Source organism: Amphiura filiformis, chromosome 19 (assembly GCF_039555335.1).
Source record: "Amphiura filiformis chromosome 19, Afil_fr2py, whole genome shotgun sequence".
NCBI classification, from domain to species: domain Eukaryota; kingdom Metazoa; phylum Echinodermata; class Ophiuroidea; order Amphilepidida; family Amphiuridae; genus Amphiura; species Amphiura filiformis.
In genome coordinates, this window is record NC_092646.1 from 120,145 (window position 1) to 143,013 (window position 22,869).

Here is a 22,869-nt window from a genome sequence, read left to right on the forward strand (position 1 = left end):
CTTTTTCAGCGTCGCTGTCACCCGAAGACGCTTAATTTTCCCATTTGATCTGTCACCCAAAGACCCTTACAAGTTCAATTTGAACAGCAACTTTCATTTATCACTGATTTTGTTACTTATTTTGAAAAAACAGAGAAATTTGAAGCCATTTAGAACTAGAAATTCGATTTTCGAGGTTCATGTACTCACCCAAATTCCATTTAAAAAAGGTCATGTTCTCACCCAATGACCCCATATTTTGTTACATTTTGCTCTCACCGAATGCCAAACGCGTGTAGTAAAATCGGAACAAAAATTATGCTCGTCCCCTCTAAATTTTACTGCTTCCGCCGCCGCCACTGACAATGGTGCATTAATTTTGGTTCACCTTTCCTTTACATGCATGAAAGCACATTGCCCAGGCCGAAAATTATATACAAACTTGGTGACCCGATATATAGGTGTACAAGTTCCTATTATTGTTTCCGAGTCGTCTATAATAATTTTATGCTTTGAATTGGCTGATGTCTTTGGTATGGATCTATATTGGAGGGAATAAGGATTATTATAGGTGTTTGTGCTTGTAAGTATATTTTATTGTTTTATTATAGTGTTAGGAAGAAGTGTCATATAAGTGTTATTATCCAGCAAACACAAAAATGTCCTTAAACGTTTATTCAAAACGAAAATGTCGGGTTATATAAAACGTTACCAGTACTATAAAATATTTTGGGCGAGCAGTTTTGCAAAATATTTTGCCAACACTGAAATAACATTCTTTAAAAATGTTTTGCATCAAGTTTTCAAAAATGTTTTTTGAATGTTATTAAAACATTTCTACATCCTTATAATATCATACGACATTTGAACGTTTTCTGTAAAAGGTTTCTAAAAATCAAAATACACAGCGGTGTGGTGACATGACAATGCAATTGTCTTGTATATAAGGCAGTGTATTATGACTCAAACTATTTTTACATGACACTATTAATAAATCAAACTAAATCTTGACGCCAAATACTGGAAAATTTCCGCCATTGTGCAAATAGTACCTTTTCTAGATTTTTGGAGAAAATCTTAAAAAATCGCCACTGGTCAAACCTAATGAGTTTGTTATCATTCGATTGTTTGTTATTTTGTTGTACCCGTGACAACTTGATTGCTGATTTTGACTTTCAAATTCCGCAGAAGCAAAACATTTGCCGAGTTTTGCACTTTTCTTTGGTAACCGGTTAGAATAATTTTGCAATTATTTATGATCAGAATTTGCCAAAAATGTTCGCAACTGGGCAAGTTTCACTTTTTCTAGACATTTTGAGAAAAGTTTGAAAAAGCACCACTGCTCAAGCCTACAGTGTGCTGTTACTAGCTTTCAAGGAATGAGATAAGATAAGATGAGATGGAATGAGATGAGATGAGATGAGATGAGATGAGATGAGATGAAATGAAATGAGATGAAATGAGATGAAATGATATTACATGTAGATGAGATAAGAATGAAATGAGATGAGATGAGATGAGATGAGATGAGATGAAATGAAATGAGATGAAATGAGATGAGATGAGATGAGATGAGATTAGATGAGATGAGATGGAATGAGATTAGATGAGATGAGATGAGGTGAGATGAGATGAGATGAAATGAGATGAGATGGAATGAGTTGAGATGATTTGAGATGAGATGAGATGAGATGAGAGGGGATGGGATGAGATAAGATAATAGATAAGATAAGATAAGATGAGATGAGTACAATAAGATTAAATTAGATAAGATAATAGCTAAGATAAGACAATATGAGATGGGGTGAGATGAGATAAGATAAGATAAGATGAGACTATCCTGATAAGAATAATATAAGATAAGGTAGGAAAAATGAAATAAGATAATATAGATTAGATAAGATAAGATAACATTCGATAAGATTTAATAAGATAAGATGAGATGAGATAAGATAAAGAAGATAAGATAATAAATTAGATAAGATAAGATAAGATAAGATCAGATCAGATGAGATAGAATAAGCAAGATAAAATTATGAGATTATCAGATTAGATAAGATGAGATCAGATAAATGAGATCAGATAAATAAAATAAAAAATAATATATTCAATAAGATAAGATAAGATAAGATAAGATAAGATAAAATAAGAAGATGAGATAAGATAAAGAAGAAAAGATAGATAAGATCAGATCAGATAAAATAAGATAAGTATAGACGAGATAATTAAAATAAGATAAGATAAGATAAGATAAGATAAGATAAGAAAAGAAAATAAGATAATTAAAATCAGATAGATCAGATCATATATCAAATGAAACCAAATCCCAAATACAAATTTATTATCATGATTATGTAAATCGCATTTGATGGTGTTACTGTTGAGTTAGTTTTCCTAATTTTTCAACAAACTAATTATTATGTTCCATAAATTTCTCTAATTATTATTTGTAACTACTGTCAGGAAAGTTTTCTGGTCATTTTAAGCCAAATTATTGTGGTAGGCCTAATTCAAACATGCCCAAAATACAATGAATTTGATTGAATCCAATTAAGTGTAACTGTGTAAGTTCTAGAGTCTGTGTGTGAACATTACAAATAATTTATGCCCCCAAAAATCAAGTTACAAATACATATACCTAAAAAAAAATCAGGTTTGAAAACCAATAAAATCATTTGAAAAGGTCGTATATTGTGGCTTTAAATATCTTGTATATCCATTGTGTACACCGTGAATTGATATCAGTACTCAAAACCAAGGGCAGATAACCTTGACTATGACAAAAGAAGTATTCTTTTAATTTTACCTGTATAAAATACTCCAATAGTTCAATGATTTAAGGTGGTACTACACCCCTTGATAAATTTGTGACTAGTTTTACATTTTTCTCAAAGTATAATAACACAATGGTAACAAAAGATATGTATCTTGTAGGGGCAATGAATCCAGTTGCTACACTGGAATTTCAGTGACTCAAGACAAGCAGTACGTTATTTATGATAAGAAAAGAGGTGCAGCTAGAAAGTACCATGGAAATGAATGTACCTAATATTCCTTAACGTAATGAACCACTAAATTTTCAGTGAAGTAATTGGATTCCTTGCCCCTATAATGTACATAACTTTTGTCACCAGTGTGTAGTTATTTTTTTGGAGAAAAATGCAAAATTAGTGACAAAATTTATCAGGGGGTGTAGTACCGCCTTAAGGCACTCTTTTGTGGTAAGGCCAAGTGCAAATCTTTTGTGTCAGTTTACGGTCCAGCTTTGCCGCAAGTAGTGTTACCGAGTGTAAAAGTTTAATAGGGTGAATCATTTCGCTTAAACGTTGCACAACATACATGCATTTTGTCACGTCTGGATTATTTTATTGATATCAATTATCATAGTTATGCTTTTGAAACTTTAACAGTATGGACGAAAACCCAGGATAATCCGATAAAATCGACCATTTTATGGATGAAAAAAGAAAGAAAGAAATATACACGATAGGAAAAATTGCTATTCGCCTTTTGGGAGCTTTTGCGCTGTTCGCGTTAAAGCAATTATGACAATACTATAGCTTATATAGCTGCAACAATTTCAAGTTTTTTCATAGCTTAAAGGAGTATTTCGTGATCCTAGCATCCTCTTTTTATGACATTTTTCAGTACATATCCACGAAAAAAGCCTATTCCCAAAATTTCAGTTGATTCCGATTTTGCGTTCGCGAGTTATAGATGATTATGTGTATTACACTGCTCTATAGACAATGCGTTGTAATTTCGTTCTGGTGCACCAGAACGAAATTCAAATTTCACGATATCTTTGCAAAACGAATTAATCTGCAAGAAATATTTTGTAAATAAACATTATGTAGCCAGAGGTTTCCAGTGATATAAAAATCTCAACTTTTTTGAGAAAAGTGGGGGATGAGGCTGTGGATCACAAAATGCCCTTTTAACATTCTTACGAAGAAATAATGTGTAACTAAGGGAGACTGAGTCAAGGATCCATATAAGTATAATATTGCATTTGCAGTTCTCAAAATTACCCTTTCCCGCATTTTGAACATGTAAGAACCTATTGAGTTGAAAGTTAAATAGCATTATTTGAATAGTGACAAAATTCCATCAGCAATAATTTTGTTATATTTTGAAAAACTTTTGAAGAATCTGTTGAGTTGAAAGTTAAATGCATGACTATTATTTGAATAGAGCCTCTGCAATAAATGCATTTGTATTTTCTACTGTGAATTTTGAAAATAAAATATTTTTAGCACCACGTTAACGACTGTCAGTTATAAACACCATGGACCACAATGGCCTCATCCCAATGGCATAGTTCAATAACCTCAATTAAACACTGGTAGTGCAAAATTTGATCTAAAGTTGCAGATTATGAGTTTTTGTACCCAAATTTTCAAAGGTCATTCAATGAATGTACAACTGTGTTGGGGACGGGTTATTAAAAGAACTGTGTCCTGATAGATGAACATATTGTAGATCCCAGTGAAATAGGAACAAAGAATTGAAATTCCGTCGTACTTGTAAATTGACCCAAAATATTTAGTGAATAGCAGTGAAATTTAGCAATAATAGGTTTTGACGTTATGATTATCTTGCCTGTCTGCTAAGTATTGCTAATTGCACCGCAATGGCAACACAATACCTGATTTTACCGTGAACTTGAGTCCTGAAATTGTATATTAAACTATACTTTGGCTGGTTTAATACACATTATACGAATGTAAACATGGTAAAGAAAACATTTTTTTAATCCTTTAACTGAAGCCAAGTTCAAATATAATTCAGTTGCAAACAAGACAACATAAGCGGTGTCTTTACTCATAGAAAGCAAGTTCACTACACTTTTTTTTTACTTGAATTTGATTTTAAACTACAGCATCACCATGACGGTTTTTGCTGTTTGATTTAATACTTTGTTGTCTGTCCCTGTATAGAAGAGCAATGTAATCTGCTCGTAACGTCGGTTGTTTTGGCTGTTTGGTTTTGAGTGTCTGCTATGTGCACAGTGATTTTCATCACTTCGAGTGTTCTTTTGCCGGCCTGCTGTTTTCCTGACTCTTCTGTGGGCTCTGGAATCGGCAATTTCGGCCCGGCCATCGAACTTGGCCTGTTTTTGTGCCTATATTGGTTGTTTGGTTTATCGGGTCTGTTTATGTGCATGTTGTTCTAGTGCACTTTTGTATTCCAATTGATCCTTGTTGGTTTTGCAGGTTTGGCACTTCTGCGTGCATTGGAACTGGTAGGGTGCAACCCTACTGCCCTACCCCAACCCTAACTCCGTAAACGAGTACTGGATTCAAGTCTAGCAAGTTGAACCCTATTCGGTAATTGTACTAATTTTTGGCTATCGAACATAACCTAATGCCTACATTTGCTGTTTTTGTACCCCCGCCCTCCGTGTCTAGTCTGTATTTTACTTGTTTTCCCATGCCAAGTTGGTGCCCTGGGGGGGGCCAGGGCACTCACATGTTAAGGTGGTACGGGTATGTGCGGCGGTCAAGGGTCCCTTTTTTAGGCTCTCCGGCAGTTCCTTAAGCCCCACATTTGGATCTGCTCCAGTTCTGTGAGCCCCAAACTCTGACAATTGTAGCTCTTTAAGCTCAAATTTGGGAAAAATTTAGAAATTTTTTAACTCAACAGACTATAATTTAGCCCTAATTTCAGTTCTTCAAGCCCTTATTTTGCCCGAAAATCAGTTCTTAGTTCCCAAAGTTCGGCGCTCCGCGCCGCACACCCCTACCAAAATTTAAGTTGAGTGCCCCCCCCGGGGTTGGTGCACCTTGCTCTTTTTCTTTCGAGTAAAACATTAGCTTTTGTGGCTAAAGTGGTTCAGATTTTAACAAATGGACAACAACTTAGCAGCTTCAAATCGCCCGTATAAACGGTGTTTTTGACTCGATCGTCAATGAAGGCACCGTTTTATACGATTTAAGGGACCATTCAATGTTTTCGTCAGGGGGGGGGTCCTGATTTTTTTACTTGAACCATGAGGGAGAATGTTAAGTTTTAATTGGGGAAAGGCGGAAACAAGGGTGGGGGAAGGGAGGGGCTCCGAAAATTTTGAGCGGATGCGAGAGGTGGGGAACGCAAACTATTTTGTAGATATTTTGTCATAACTCCCACCCCTTTCATAGCGTAAATATTAAACGGCCCCTTAAAATCACTCGTCCATGCAGATAAAATAGTCACCTTTCCAGCACCTTTCACAAGGAATCTCAGTCAATATTTGTTGCTATTGATGCGCGTTTAATCGTTATTTGTGTGACAATGTCGGGCGTAACGTTATGACCGGTTCCATTGTCAGTCAATCGAATTGTTTTGTTTCGTGCTAGGTCAATGTCGAAATAAACTATTGTATGTTGTGGAAATTATGGCATGGGTGCGCTTGAAAATACTATGGCTTGTTGGGAGAATTTTGAATGGCAGACCAAATGTATTAGAGTCAAGCGGTAGCATGACCAGCAAGTTTTAAAAAAAACGACTGATAAAGAAGAATAAACAGATGCACCGCGGACTATATTTACACGAAACAAAACGCTATTGTTCTGTGATATTTTTCGCTGGGTACAAAATATATCTAAAACCATGCTAAATCTTATTTACTGTCCAAAGTGTAATATTTTAATAACTCATTAATTCAAAAAGTTCACCAATTTTACAGTCAATCCGATTGTTTGATAATAAACAAACATTCTTGTATTATTTCACGCGGTATTTCATAGCCAAAATTAGTGTAAAATCATAGCTAATCATACTGATATCCAGAATCTTTCGTCACTGCTACAGCCATACATGGCTGTCACTGTCGCACTACTTTTTGAGATTCACTTTCAAAATATACCCTAGCATTTTCCTGGATACCCTACATACAAATTCTGGATCCCATTCGCCAAAAAATCAAGTTTTTCACAATTCTTTTATTCTTTCCAGGACCACAGCATACATTCATATTAATAAATACTCCACTTTCACACGTCGTTATATCGGGACGTCCCCGTGGCGAAGTGGTTAAGGCCATGGACATCTAATCCACTTATGAAGTTTTGCCCAAGTTCGAAACTTCCCACCACCTTTTTTTAAAATGTTTTATTAACCAATTTATTGTCATAAATCAAGAATAACACCATTTCGAACATCCATTGCTATTGTGATATTATATTTTTTTCATCAAACAAACATGTTTGATTTTTTATTCACATTTAGGCCTAGGCCTAGGGCCTACTTTCACCATCCAGATGCTTTCACCATGCCTGACTATCATGATATCTTCGTCATTTAAAACACATTTATCAGTGGCTCTGTTCACAGCTCAGACTGAAATTATATTTGGAATAAATATTATAAATTGTCACAAATTAAAATCACAAACAGCGAAAGATCGCCAACAACTGCCGCTGAATATTGTTATCCAACTAGATTTCCCCACAGGGCTATAAAGAACCACAAACCGCGAAATTTGGCTATATACTAGATTGCCCTGCAGGGCTATAAAGAATCACACACCACGAAATATGGATATCCAACAAGCTTAAACTATAAATTAGCTCCCGATAGAAGGCGGGGCTTGATAAGGGAAATTAAAATCACAAACCGCGAAAGATCGCCGACAACCGCCGCTTAATAGGGATACAAAGAACCACAAACCGCGCAATTTGGCTATCCAACCAGATTTCCCACAGGCCTATCGATTATAAAGAACCACAAACCGCGAAATATGGATATCCAACAAATTAAGATCACAAACCGCGAAAGATCAACAACAACTGCCGCTCAACATTGATATCCAACTAGATTGCCCGCAGGGCTATAAAGAACCACAAACCGCGGAATTTCGATATGCAACTATTGCCCCACAGGGCTTCAAAGAACCACAAGCCACGAAATATGGATATCCAACAAGCCAGATTATAAAGAACCACAAACCGCGAAATATGGATATCCAACAAATTAAGACCACAAACCGCGAAAGATCAACAACAACTGCAGCTCAATATTGATATCCAACTAGATTGCCCCGCAGGGCTATAAAGAACCACACACAGCGAAATTTGGATATGCAACTAGATTGCCCCACATGGCTACAAAGAACCAGAAACCACGAAATATGGATATCCAACAAGCTTAAACTATAAATTAGCTCCCGATAGAGGGCAGGGCTTGATGAAAACCACAAACCACGAAAGATCGCCGACAACCGCCGCAACCGCCGCTTAATAGGAATATCGAACTAGGTTGCCCCGCATGGCTACAAAGAACCACAAACATTAAAACACGATTATATTGCCTACTCGGGGCATTTAGACGCTTCCGTAGTATAGGCTTAAATATAATGCGCATTTACCAGTTCCGACTTGAAGTAGGCCTAAATCGGACTTACTCTCTGTGTCTCTCTGGCATTGTCAACATTGGGCGTGTGTTGTTCATATTTACATTTTCTTTACATATTTATGTTGCCTTGAATAATTAAAATATATTAAAATGTATATTGATCATTGTGTACGCCTCTTAACATTACAGTCAATGGTGACAAGCAAGTTTTAAAAATAAACGACTGATAAAGTTTTGTTTAATTATTTATTGTCATGAATCCAGAATTGCAACTTCAAACATCTATTTTTCGTTTTATTTGTTTTATGGAGCACATCCTAACCTGATGACTTTCCAAGCTTGGAGCTGCTTGGCTACATTCATAAAAAGAAAAAGAAATCTACCAAAAAACGTTGACAACGTAAAGAAATCAGCAAGTTTAAAAAACCCACCTCGGCTCACTTTTTGAAACTTGGTCCCATTTTAAACACCAACAGCAAATCAGTGTTTTATTTTATTTCAACAGAACACAGCGTTTCCAACAAGATTACAAGCATAGGCCTACGTGTTATTTGTTTAATTTAATCATTAATCATGATTATTATAAAACAAAACACAATAGGATATTGGCTTACCGTGCAAGAACAAGATAATAACCTTTCAGGTCGTTCCAGAAAGCTTTCAAATTAATATCGCATCTGCACATTAAAGATACATAACACTTCTGGAAATGTTTTAAATTTATATGAATATGATAAAGTTTAAATCAGTACCTTTTACAAATGGGACCAAGTTTCACAAAGTGAGCAGAAGTGGGTTTTTTTTATCTTGCTGATTTCTTTACGTTGTCAACGTTTTTTGGTAGATACAACATACATAATACATTGTACTTGTACTTGTAAAAGGAATGAAGGTCCAAACACATGATTTTGAATTCCTACCATTTTCAAATGGCATCCCATGTTGATTTGAGTCGCTGATAGGATTTGTGCTGAAGATTTTGATTTGTTATGTTATTTTATCTAAACTATTATAATGTTGTATGGTCTTAATGTCAAGGTAAAGCCAATCCCGTTTTAATGTTTGTTGGTTAGTCAACAGAACTGGCAAAAAATCAATTCCCACGTTTGCTATTGTTGGCAATATAAAAATATTTAGACAAAGAAAACCTTATTTTTGTCAAAAATAGCACACATTATAAATTAACTAAAACCTTAACAGCTCTACAAAGGTAGTTTTGTGAGCTGGAAGTTTGTGTTCTACTACAATTTCCAAAAGGCAGCACTCTCCATACTTTTCCTGAGAAAATGTAAAAAAATACAACAATACCTCATTTCAGCATTTTATTTCTCTTAATAAATCGTGTCTGCCAGTGACTGTAGTAGACCATTGTTTTTATGCTAATGCTGTGGCGTAATAAAGTATGCGATATCATTTTTACATGTGGTGTTTGAAAGACAAAGGTGCAAAGTTTATGTAATAAAGAAATGCCTTGAAAATAATCCACATATTATATTGGGTCACAAGACAACTTTCATTACTTACTGACCGCCCCTCATAATCAAAATAATCGATGGAATGAATGTTTCTTGGCAACAGAAATAAATATGTACCCATTTTGTTTCATGATGGCGTCCAAAATGGTGGCCAGAATCCATTGAATTACACCATAACAACATAAACATGATAAAATAATCAAATATTGTTATTTCTGGTCAAAATAAATAAATTTGTACATACTTTTGTAATTCTCATCTTTCCATTTCAAGATGGATTAAGTGTGGAAAGTGAAAACTGTATAGCCTAACTTTCACAACGTATAGCTGTAGCTTTGTCATCTTTCGGGAGGCTGAGTTCTCATAGGAGTATATTGTATACGGTATACGCTATACGATATACGCTGATTCGATCATGCTGAGTTCACATAGTATCCGGGCATAGTATACTCTTTTATGAACTCAGCCTGATCGAACGAGCGTATATCCCGGGCGTATATCGTATAGCGAATACCGTATCATTGTATACAGTATACTCCTATGTGAACACATGCACCCCAACGGAACTGTAGCCTAGGCAACTTTCTTAAAGGTGGGTAACCCGATTGATAGACTCATCCCCCACTTTACCCAATCAAAATGCAGATTTTGGTATCAGGTAATTTTTCTCATTAACATACTGAAATTAGACGTTCCAAATCGGTATATTTCCGAAGATATCATCAAAAAATTGACGAATTAGTCTCGACTGTGGTATGTATGACCACGTTTGAGATTAATTCTCTACCTGGCTGATCTTTTGTTTCAGGATTTCTTGATTAATTTTGTCATGTCTCTTTTAGGTGATTCTTCTTTGCTTGTAGTTCTGATCTTGATACACTAGTGCATTCGTGGGTATCCTTCACATAATTCATGCTTCATGCACTTCATTCCGAGTACTCTCTGTACTGGAATCAGTCCAGATTGTCCCCTTATGGCGTTTGGGGGCCTTTGGTATCAGTTCTTCTGCAACCTCCCTGTTTGCCTGTATGAAACATTGATATGTGGATGTAGCATCTTCATCGCCCTCACTTTCATGTTGCAGAGCACTGAATCTATTCCATACTTTAACAGTATACAGGTCTTGTAGTTGCGTGTCTTGTGCCAAAACCTTACAGTTGTACCTGATCTTCCGTGGTGGTGTCTTGCCATTCGATCTCAAGCTGAGACGTACTTTTGCTGTAACAACACGGTGATCTGATCCAATGCTTGCGAAAGAGTTGTAGGTGCAACAATTGAGAATGCTATTCCTCCACTTCCTGCCTACAAGGATGTAGTCAAGTTGTGCCTTAAAACTAGGGAATTGATATCAAGGAGAAAGAGAGCCAAACCATCACTTGGCAGTGACTATCCTGAGCTCAATAGGCAGACAAGAGCAAGCCTAAGGAATGATAAGAAAGCATGGTACAGTAAAATTGCTGATGATCTTGAGTCTGCTGCCAGAAGTAACAACATGAGAGAAGTATACCAAATGAAGAACATCTTAATTGGAGAGATGTCAATGGCAACATCATCAACAAGGATGAAGTTGCACGACTTCAGAGATGTTCTGAGTACTTCAAAGGTCTGCTCAATGCTGATGAACCTGAGGAAACCATAGATTTCTCTGTCTTCACCCAAGCAGAAGAACTAAACATCAATATGGATCCAATAGTTAGGGAGGAGGTTGATAAAGCCCTTGATCTTCTAAAACGAAACAAAGCTCCATCAGGAGTAGACAATATAACTCCCGAAATCCTAAAGGATGGTGGAGATGTCATCATAGAATGTTTGCTCCGTATTTGTCAACATGTATGAAAAGAATGAGGTTACACCAGCAGAGTGGGGCAAAAGCATGATACTACCATTGCCAAAGAAGGGAGACCTCTCCTACTGTAGTAACAACCGAGGCATCACCCACATTGACATCGCTGGAAAAGTGTTTTCCACCATTCTACTCCATAGAGTAAAGGATGAAGTGGACCTGAAAATGACAGACAACCAGGCAGGCTTCAGAAAGGGTCGTTCTTGTCAAGACAAAATTTTCAGCATAAACCAGATCATTGAAGTGATTGGACCAACAGCTACCCTGCCTCATTAATTTCATTGACTTCAAGGCTGCTTGTGACTCAGTGCACAGGCCCTCCCTGTGGGAAATTCTCCGCATTTACGGAATCCCTCCCAAGATAATCAACATCATAAGGAGTTCATATCGGGACACAACCTGTGCAGTGAAAGCAGAAGGGACCCTTTCTAGCTGGTTCAAGATCATCACTGGAGTCAGACAGGGTGATATCTGGTCTCTATTACTCTTTGGCTTAGCCATTAACTTCATCACGAAGACGGCTGTTGATGAAAACAACAGGATTAACCCTACTGCCAAGGAGGAGTTCAAGATATCCATAAGAAAAGTTGTCTTATCTGGATTATGCTGATGATATAGCTCTCTTTGAAGAGACTGATGTCAAGATAGCAGAGACAACCGCCGGTAAACTAGGACTTTAGATGAGCTATAGGAAGACAGAGATCATGTCCGTCAGCCGATCCAATGTTACAAAATCAGCTGTCCCCCTAGGCAATGAAGGTCTCATCAAAGTTGTTGACCATTTCAAGTACCTTGGTGCCTACTGCCGTGCTGACGGGTCTAATGTCAAAGAACTGAACAGCAGAATTGGTAGAGCCACAGGAGCCTTCAGAGAGCTGGACAAGGTGTGGAAGGATCGTAACATCAACCTGGAGACCAAGCGGAAGTTCTACAATGCTTGTGTACTCTCCACACTCCTTTATACCGCTGAGTGCTGGACACTCATAGAGAGGGATGAGGCTAGACTGGATACATTTGACATGCGCTGCCAACGCAAATTCTTCGATTGATATGGTCACAACATATATCAAATAGCTGTATACGATCCAAGACCAAACAGCCCCAACTCACATCAGTTATCCGGAAGCGAACAGCCAACAGTAGTTTGGCCATCTGCAACAAATGGATGAAGACTGCACCCCCAAAATGCTCTATCTTTGGAAGCCAACCCATGGGAAACGCAAACCTGGTCGTCCAAAGACATCATGGAGGGACGTCATACACAGAGACATTTCAAGGCTGGACCTAGGGTAGACTGTAAAGGAGGCTGAGGTTGCAGCTTTGGACCGAAGGACTTGGAACCATCTCTTGAACCAAGCATGTGCAGAAATGCATGAAGCTGGCTGGTAGGTAGGTAGGTAAGTAGGTAGGTAGGTAGGTAGGTAGGTAGGTAGGTAGGTAGTTATGGTTCTTGTTGTTTTTTCTTTTTAAATATAAACCTTAAAATGCATAAAACAATGAGCGCCACTTTCTTATCTTATTTTACAGACGGGAGATTTTCTCCCCATCCACCAGACACTATGCAGTTAGCAGCCGTTCTACCATGTGTGATGGTCTTGCTCACCGCACCTTGCATTTTTAGCTTTCCAACCGGGCCACCGGTGCATACCCACGCAAATATCTGCTCATCACTAAACCCAAACCCGGCATCCGGTTCCGGTGGTCATGGAGCAAGCACTGTACCCGGTGGAACACAAATCCCATATGAAATAATACTTAGTAGAGGAACATACATACCTACCCAAACTGTTGAGGGTAAGTCAATATATTGCGGCAGCTATAGCCCGGGGGTACTCAAGTTTGGTTTGGGGAATTTGGACCCATCGCTATATACAAAGTCAAAATTGTCAAATTTAATAATGTCCTATCGGGGAAATTGCTTTAATTATTATTCATTATCATTTACCTACCCTACTCAAATTGAGTACACTCACCGGAACGCTTTCACCGGATCAACCGGCATCTTCAGCGGATGTTATTGCTCTGCAGATTTGTTGTTGCTATGTTGTGGAGCCACCTCCGATGACGCCCACAATGCTTCAGGAATTTGCAATGCTGATGTCACTTAAAGGAGGATTTCGTGATCCTAGCATCCTCTTTTTATGACATGTTTCAGTACTTATCCACGAAAAACGCCTATTCCCAAAATTTCAGTTGATTCCGATTTTGCGTTTGCGAGTTATGCATGATTATGTGTATTACACTGCTCCATAGACAATGCGTTGTAATTTCGTTCTGGTGCACCAGAACGAAATTCAAATTTCACGATATCTTAGCTAAACGAATTAATCTGCAAGAGATATTTTGTACATAAACATTATGTAGCCAGAGGTTTCAGCGATATAAAAATCTCAACTTTTTTTGAGAAAAGTGGGGGATGAGGCTGTGGATCACGAAATGCCCCTTTAAGCTGAATTTATACTAAATCGGTACGCGATAGTGATTGCTTTTTAGCCAATGAAGTGTAGCACTCTTTGTTGCGTGGGCAAAAGCTTGCTCTCTCATTGGTCAAATACCAATCGCTCGTCGCTCAGCGACGGAGTATAAATTCAGCTTTATTATTATGATTTCAGTTACCCTTCGAGACCGTCAAGATGACGCAATGACTACATCATTTAAAGGCTTTATCCTCCAAGCTAGACGTGTAGACACCAACGAAGTCGTTGGAACATGGCGGGACGTCTCTGCAAACACCCAGGGCTTGGCATGTAACTCAGATACTAATGCTGCTATGAACAGTCAATTAGGAATGTGTAGCCCTATGACAGCAGATTGTGGGGTAAGAAAAATACATCACTAAGAAAAAACATTATGGCTACTACCGTAAAACCTCGTCTACAAGCATATAGAGTGCTTCTGATGAAAGCTAAATTAATCTAAATTTCAAGGATTTAAAATAAATCCTAACATACCTAAGGTTTTGTTATTAGGGACACAATCATGTCTTATATTTAAGATTAAATCTTACAAATTTAAAATTTAAAAAAATCTTTAAGATGAAAAATTCAAATCCATAAGATTAATTTTAAATCTAAAATTGACTGGTCCCTAACTACAATCCTAAGGATTTATTTTTTAAATCCGTGCAACTTTCATAAAAAGTGGATACTAGGATTAACCATTGTGTTATATTATCATTTCCAATTTCACAGAATACTTGGGGACACTCGAATAATATTGATAAAACGTCTGTGACGGCAACTTGGGTTTCTCCTAGTTCTTCTTCAGGAGACATCTATTTTCAGTAAGTGTCTTTTCCCATTTCATTGGCACCATTATAATATTCTGGGTAATATATATAATAATATATTCATATTGACAGATTAGCCTTTAGATAGGACTAAACATTGGGCTGTTGTCACAGTTAAAACATAGATATGCCGATAGTTTTTCTTATTCGTCGTTACAATGGTTACAATAATAGAGCTGATAGCAGGATATTCCAGTTGAAATCCATACAACCCCTGTGGATCACATGACCTTAATCTCCCATAGAGGGGGTGTAGATTTCAAACGGAGTTACCCATTCAAGTAACCCCATTTGAAATTCACACTCCCTGTGTGGAAGAGTAAGGTCACGCCTTCAATTAGGGTTGTATGAGCTTCGGCCCTGAAAACATTATAACAAGTAGACTACCTTTTATCATCAGGATGAATAGGGATAAATTGTACTATAAAGGGTATTATAAAGGTTGGTATAGAAAATAATTAATTAAAATCAAGTTTACGTCACAGCAACTATGTTATATTAATACAATTGCACCATAGGTTTTGGTTCCAATACATGTGTTGTTATTATCTTGGTAGAAACAAGCAACGATGCCCGACCTTGCATACATTGATATGCATTCTCCCACATTATGCATGTGATGATGAGGTTGCAAGATTCCTTCACTTTAAACCAATCAGAGTAGAATCATCGATTCTACTGCCCACCCACATATTCTATAATTATTATATTTATTATGTTGTCTTAAGGGCTGGGGTATGAACGTTTGGACAGTATTTATTGTGGGACATTAGAACACATCAGACATATCGAATTGCATTCTGAATACGAAGAATGGCCTTCTGATATCAAATAATTTTGATTTTTTGGAATTCGCAATTTAATACACATTTTATGGCAAATCATTAAAAATTGATATTTTTGATAGTTAACAGTACTTGAAGTAAACTTTATAAATCTGATGATTTATACTTAAAGTGTATGTAGGTGGGATGAAAAGCCGACGATCAATTGAAAATTTTGACCTTTCGTATTGAAGATATGGATTTTTTTTTCCCAAAACACCAAAAAAGGTCTTTTTGGGAAAAAATCCATATCTTCAATATGAAAGGTCAAAATTTTCAATTGACCGTCGGCTTTTCCTCCCTGCTACATACACTCTAAGAATATGTCATTAGATTTATATAATTTACTTCGAGGACTGTTATATATCAAAAATTTGAAAAATATCAAATTTTTATAATTTGTCATAAAATTTGTATTATATTGTGATTTTCAAAAGTGAAAATTATTTGATATCAGAAAGACATGCTTCGTATTCAGAATGCAATTCGATAGGTCTGAGGGTGCTCATGTCCCAAAAAAAATACTGTCGAAACGCAATAAACGTTCATTTTAGATCCCTTAAAGGAGGTGACCTGATTCAAAATAGTATTCTTTATGGGCTGGGGTATGAGCGTTTGGACAATATCTTTTGTGGGACATGAGAGCGGGGAAAAATATTTTCTGAGTAGCGGGTATTTTCTGAGCAGTGAGCCTTCTGATTAATGGGCCCTTTGCAGGATTAGGGTTAAGGTTAGGGTTAGGGATTAGGGTTTAGGGTTAGGGTTGGATACAGCCCGCTAGTCCGAAAAAAAAGTAGCGGGACTTTAACATAAAATTCAATAAAAAGCCCACTATTCAGAAAGACCGTTATTCAGAAGGCCTGCTACTCAAAAAGTTTGACTAGCGGGCCTTATGAATAATGGGTTTTCTGAATAGCGGGTCTTCTAATTACCGGGTGTCCTGAGTGACGGGCTGCACCCTATGAGACCACGTCAGACATATTGGATTGCAATCTGAATACGAAAAATGTCCTTCTGATAATTTTGATTTTTTGAAATTATATTAACAGTCCTTGAAGTAAACTTTCTAAATCTAATGATATGTACTTAAAGTGAATGTAGCTGGGATGAAAAGCCGACAATCAATTGAAAATGTTGACCTTTTGTATTGAAGATATGGATTTTTCCCCAAAACACCAAAACATTATGTAACAGGATTACTGTTACATCATCACTTCGACAGCGAATTGTGATGTGGCGGGAGTTTTAAAAGCACGGGCCATGAATAAATTGTGATAAGGCGCGAGCACACTGCCAGGCAATTACGTAACAAGTCAAATCGTCTAGAGTGATTTGTCCAAAAACTATACATAAATATGTACACATGTTTATCTGTTTATCTTTGCAGGGCTACCGTAGTTGAAGGGCCGAGGGAACATTACTATGAGAATCTTCGGTCCTCTACTTTAGAACAAACATCGAGTAAGTGATCCATGATCGATTTAAAAAGAATTGTTCTATACCATGTATACCGAAAAAATAGTTACCAGTCTACAATTATGTACTTTATTTCGACGTCGCTATTACCTTAGATCATTACGCTGCACAAAACAATGATTTTGCACCATTATGTAACACAGTTTTATTCAAGTGCAGTACCCTGGTCAACCTAAATAATGCATATAGAAGCAATTTCTGCTCAAAACACGATTACATACACATACAGGTACAACAAAGTACTGCACCAGACGACTGTGCCTTAAAAAGTAAAACTGACTTATTGATTGAAGTAAACTCGTGTTTGTGGCGCTTTTGTACAAAATCTAGAAGGAATCCGATATAAATGAAAATATCATTGAAAGGAGCAGATTCTGAACGTCTAGATTTAAAAAAAAAAGAATTGTTGTATTGTTTTGCTTACACCAAGCCCAAATTATACTCATTTGAATAAAACTAACCGTTTTTGTAGCGGCACATGGTTTCACTTAAATTTACCATGCGTACACGTAGTGTATCGATTGGTATGGCGCTATATTCAACTGAAAAATCCACGACGGTGCTGCAATTTGTATGGAAACCTTCTCCTCTAACCGCGATAACTCTTATAACCCGTGTGATTCATTGTCTTCCGGATGGCCCGAGGAAAACTTGCTTGGTAAATGTTGCAAAGGTGGTTGCCTCCTGAGCTGCCGATCTTTGTGTCTATTTGCAACGCATGTCTAGTAATGTTTGCTTGTGATCCAGGCGTTCACGGTGTTCCGAACCCTGAAGCTTCAGACTGTCGGTTATCAGAGTGACATGATTCTAATCTTCCTCGCATTCTAATATTGTTCCCTTACATGTACTGAAAATGAAAGAGACAACAGGGACTCTTAGTTTTATGAAATAATTATTCTCGCCTTTGGGCCGTTTCCTTGTCATGCTTGTGTTCAGTGCCATATGATATTATAGAAATTGAAAAAGTAAAAAAGGCCCCGTCTTTGGGCCATAAATGATGGCATAATGTAGCCCGCTGGGCATTTACATGCTTGTAGCCCAACTACAATGCTTGGGAAGTGAACATGCCAGCTACAAATTTGAGTAGTTTTATTCAAATGAGTATTACTCGGGTTTGGTGTAAGCAAATATAGCAACTCTTATTTTAATTTTGACGTTCAGAAACAGCTCTTTCATTTAGAGCGGATTCTTTTCAAGAGCGCTGATGAGTTTACTTCTTTTTGAATCAGCCTGTTGATCTACAATGACGTAACAAACTTTTCTATTGATATGCAGCATTACCGGATGGAATGCAAATTTACATCAAACCGGCGCCTGGCACAGATGGCAGTACCTTCATTCCATACGCAAACAATGCTGTCATTCTTGTCCCACCTGGTGTTATCGACTTCCGTTGTGAGGTCACGAACTCTGACCCGGTAGTCGATATTTCATGGACCGTTAGCGGCGATAGTTATACTGAAGATGGTGATAGCAGTTCTCCGACTAATGTTGATAATGGGTTGTTCGACTACAACAGCTTCATTCTTGGGCACGATTTTCAGGCATGTGCCCAAGTTACCTGTACTGCCTCTAACGACGCCATTACTGAACTGGATCAACAAGCGTCGTGGACCAGGACAGTTAATATTCAAGTCTTAGGTAAGATTTGGTAAAACATCACAAAACGATCCTTAACGTCAAAGGCAAAAAAAAAAAAAAATACTTAACTTGTATAATGCTGGGAAACGATTAAGCATCAGTGATGATCGCCTGTACTTGCGTAATATTTGTTTGCGTTATTGTATACATCGACTGCTTATATTAGCAACCAGTTACAACTACCGTTTATTACCGTTTTCAGATCGGAAAGTCGTGGGTTCGAATCCCACGTCTGCACATAATCACATCCCTTTGCTTTTTTCAAGTTGAGTTGATTGCCGATTGGGCAAAATGAATATTGTGCCCAATTTTGAACCAATCAGGATGTATTAATAATATCATCTGTGACGGCAAGTTTGAACAAAATAGTCATAGTTATAATGAGCAATTCAAGTTATCAACCAATCAGAAATGCTGTTAGATGGCCAGTAGTGTCGAGGGGGTTAACAAAAATGTTTCGTCCGTCTTCCCTATTGGATTTGCATGGCAGTCCTTATACAAGAATTTGAGGGTTGTCTCTCTTGACCTGATGACGCAGTACATAACTTATTTATTGTAGGGATTGTAAGAGTGCAAAAAATATTAATTGAGTGACTCAATATTAAAAGCGGCCTATCCCATATTTGGGTGAAAATAGAGGGCGCTGCTGAAAAACTGTAAAGGTCACCAAAGGTCATTATTAGAAACATGATACGTCATGAAAGTAACTAAGTAAAGATGTAAAATCAACGTTATAAGATGTGAAATTGTTTTGTATTGTATTGAAAATTTGCATACAAAAGTCCATTTTCTCGAAAAAAAGCCAAATGTGGATAGGCCGTTTTTGTATGAGTCACTCAATTGAAATGGTGTAGTTTGGGATTGACGTTTAAAGGAGAATGGGAAACAATATTTCAAATCATTTATCATTCATCCTTTATGGATGCATAACGAATAAAAGCGCGCCTCGGTCATTATATCCACGTTTTTAAAAATCTCGAATATATTCATACATATAGGGTACTGAATCAACCTTAATTATTGTTTTAAATTATTATTACAGCACCGCCAAATGAACCAACGATCACTTTGGACCCCAGCAGCACAGCAGATTGGGGTTCAAATCCAAGCGACAACCTGTACAATCTTTTGGAAGGGAATACGTACGTCTTTAACTGCCAGGTCACCGGTGCTGATCCCGAAGCTAGTATCCAATGGACGCTTTACAATAAAGACGACGAGCCGATAATTGGTGGCACGCAAACGAATGCAGCCCAGGAGAGTCTTCCTGATTGTGATTTGGAAACCAACGAGGAATCGTACACACTGAGCGCGTCACAAGTACAACACACGCTGATTCATGATGGATACTTGGTATGCAAAGCGTTTAATGACAATTATAATGACGGTAATGGTGGATCAACTATGGCAAGAGTCAATTTTAAAGTTTTAAGTAAGTAAAATGTGTGTTACACCAAAAAGAAAAATAATAAGAATAAGAATAAGAAGAAGAAGAAGAAGGCGGAGGAGGAGGAGAAAATGAAGAAGAAAAAGAAGAAGAGAGAAGAAGAAGAAGAAGAGAAGGAGGAAGAGGAAGAAGGAGGAGGAGGAGAAGAAGAAGAAGAAGAAAAGTAGAAGAAGAAGAAAGAAAGAAGAAGAGGAGGAGGAGGAGGAGGAAGAAGAAGAAGAAGAAGCAGCAGAAGAAGAAGAATATGATGACGAAGAAGATGCGAGACAAGACGACGACAACAAATAAACGAGTAGCAGAAGGATAATGAGACCCGGGAAGAAGATAAAAGTAAATGACTGATGGAAAAGATATGTAAGAGAACAAAGAAGAAGGAGAAGAAGACCAATGAGAAGAGAAGGTGATGAAGGAGGATGGGATGAAAAAATAAGTATAGGAGGCACGATGAAGAAAAAATTGATGAAGCTGAAGAAGAAAGTTGGAGAAAAAAATGAATTTTTGAAGGAGAAATACGAGCAAGAGGAGATGAAGGGGGATGAATAAGAGATTGTGAAGAACAATGGCGCGAGGACAATGAAGAATGATAATATAAAGAAATATATCGATAACAATATAGTTACTGTTTATTTCTAATTATGTTTATAGAAAGCAACGATCTTGCTCTCCGCTATCGTCAGGGTACGGGTCCATACACCGACGTAAACCACAACGGCTACGTCTACACAACTCCTGGCACTCTTTATGATTTCCAATGCGAAGCATCAAACGTATTCCCAGCAACGGAATCCAGTCCGTCCTTTGATGCTACTGACCTGTTTTTCTACTACGACACCACAAGTGACACCGATTTCAACCGAGGTTTACGGGTGGATAACGAACCTGGATTACCATCACAAGATATTGCATCACTTTATGATTTAACCGATCAATACCAAGTAACGTCGAGTATTGCCGATAGTTGTCCGGCAGAGTTAAGATGCGTATCAATTTATGACGTCACTGACCCAAGACCAGCTACTACTCCGACCTTAACAGATGCATCGTATATTTCTGCACTGATCGTACATTCCAGTAAGATGTTTAATAATGCATTTGTCAAAGATAAATATTTAAGATTGTTCTTCAAAATTTCCCACAAAGGATTAATGTCAAACTAGAAAATGCGCGAAACCATATTTCGGCTCTCGTATATTTTATATATTTATACGTTAAAACTGATTAAAAATATTTGATAAATCTTGTTTTAGTACAACTTCATTATAAATCATCTCTTACCATGCTTACCTAAGGCGCCATTTCAAAACACGGATTGTGCGTACGTATATGAGGAAAGCGCTGTTTCTTCCCAGGTTAGCGCGACCAAGTACGACACGACGAAGTATGTAAATCTGGTGCTTGATTATGACTGGCACCAGGCTCAGATACAGTGCACTGCTACCAATATCGCGGACTTAAGAGCAAATTTTTTCTAGATTGACAGACTCTTGGACACGTCATCTCTTGGATTTTGCTTTAAGTCTGGGAGATAGAAGCTATTGGGCCCCAATGCAAAAAAAATATTTTAAAAATTCAGCATCCTTTGTTGCCATGGTAACAGGCCTACCTTGTTTTTGTTGATTTAAGGTTAAAAAACACCATAATTTCTCTGATTTCACTCGTGAAAAAGTACAAACTTTGCAAAAACTGCACATAAAAGTGGTAGACTTTTTGCCCAAACGGACTTCACAGTTGAGTAACCCTATCAATTGTCTTACAATTACCCAATTTTAATGAGTCAGTGTTGCCAGATTGATACCCTGTTGCCACGTTGAAATTTCACATTTTCAGAAGTTGAAAAAACAAGAATTTTCATGGTCAACTTTAAGTTCTTACACCCGCCCTCGAGGTGAATTATTTTTCTCCATTCTTGGTAAATACAACAATGACATTATGCCCTTTCAGGTGATAGAAGAAAAATTTTGGGCATATACAGAATTACGGCATCACGTGACGTGTAAATAATGCGATCTGATTCAGTAGAAAAACATGCTATTATACATCTCCCTGATCCAATCGTAGTAATGCTGGAGTTTGATTGTAGAGTATTGTTGCTCAAATTACATCTGAGATACTTTTAAAACCCAACCATGTTTATCAAAACAAAATGGATGACTTTAAGGTATATACTCCTGGTCATAAAAACTCCCCATCTTGCACTACTTCGCTGAAAATGTTAGACACGTTAAAAATGAGGGAAGCCCCACTAAGAAAAGGAGAGATTCTCATATGGTTTATCTGGACCAGTTTTGCATGGGGAACAAGTATGAGGTAAAGAGTATGTAACCTGAGAATTTTAATGTGAGGGCGCTTTTTTTAAAAATGGCCACCAAAATCCAATGTAAAGCAATTATACGGTTAAAATAGTCAGGTAATAGGTATAATTGACCACAATTTGGATTAGTATTGATGGCAGTAATGTATAATTATGTCAGGGAATTATTTGAAAGGTGCCAAGAGGTCACAGTTGAGGGCGCTTTTCAAAATGGCCTCCAAAATCCAATGAAAATCATATGCATACGCTT

At 37.3% G+C, this 22,869-nt stretch overlaps 2 protein-coding genes across 2 annotated transcripts in view; both read left to right on the plus strand.

The window, feature by feature from the left end:
• The first annotated feature begins 410 nt into the window (after positions 1 to 410).
• Positions 411 to 22,869, plus strand: part of LOC140141657 (uncharacterized) — a 48,324-nt gene continuing 25,865 nt past the window's right edge. Inside the window, exons 1-8 of the mRNA XM_072163569.1 lie at positions 411 to 562; positions 13,159 to 13,425; positions 14,244 to 14,449; positions 14,823 to 14,914; positions 17,132 to 17,205; positions 18,496 to 18,861; positions 19,904 to 20,293; positions 20,954 to 21,379. Coding sequence (XP_072019670.1) covers positions 13,191 to 13,425; positions 14,244 to 14,449; positions 14,823 to 14,914; positions 17,132 to 17,205; positions 18,496 to 18,861; positions 19,904 to 20,293; positions 20,954 to 21,379 — 1,789 coding nt within the window. The 5' untranslated portion in view covers positions 411 to 562; positions 13,159 to 13,190. The remainder of the gene's footprint in view (positions 563 to 13,158; positions 13,426 to 14,243; positions 14,450 to 14,822; positions 14,915 to 17,131; positions 17,206 to 18,495; positions 18,862 to 19,903; positions 20,294 to 20,953; positions 21,380 to 22,869) is intronic.
• Positions 12,336 to 12,680, plus strand: LOC140141656 (uncharacterized). Its single transcript, XM_072163568.1, has one exon. The coding sequence runs from the start codon at positions 12,336 to 12,338 to the stop codon at positions 12,678 to 12,680; it is 345 nt and encodes a 114-aa protein (XP_072019669.1).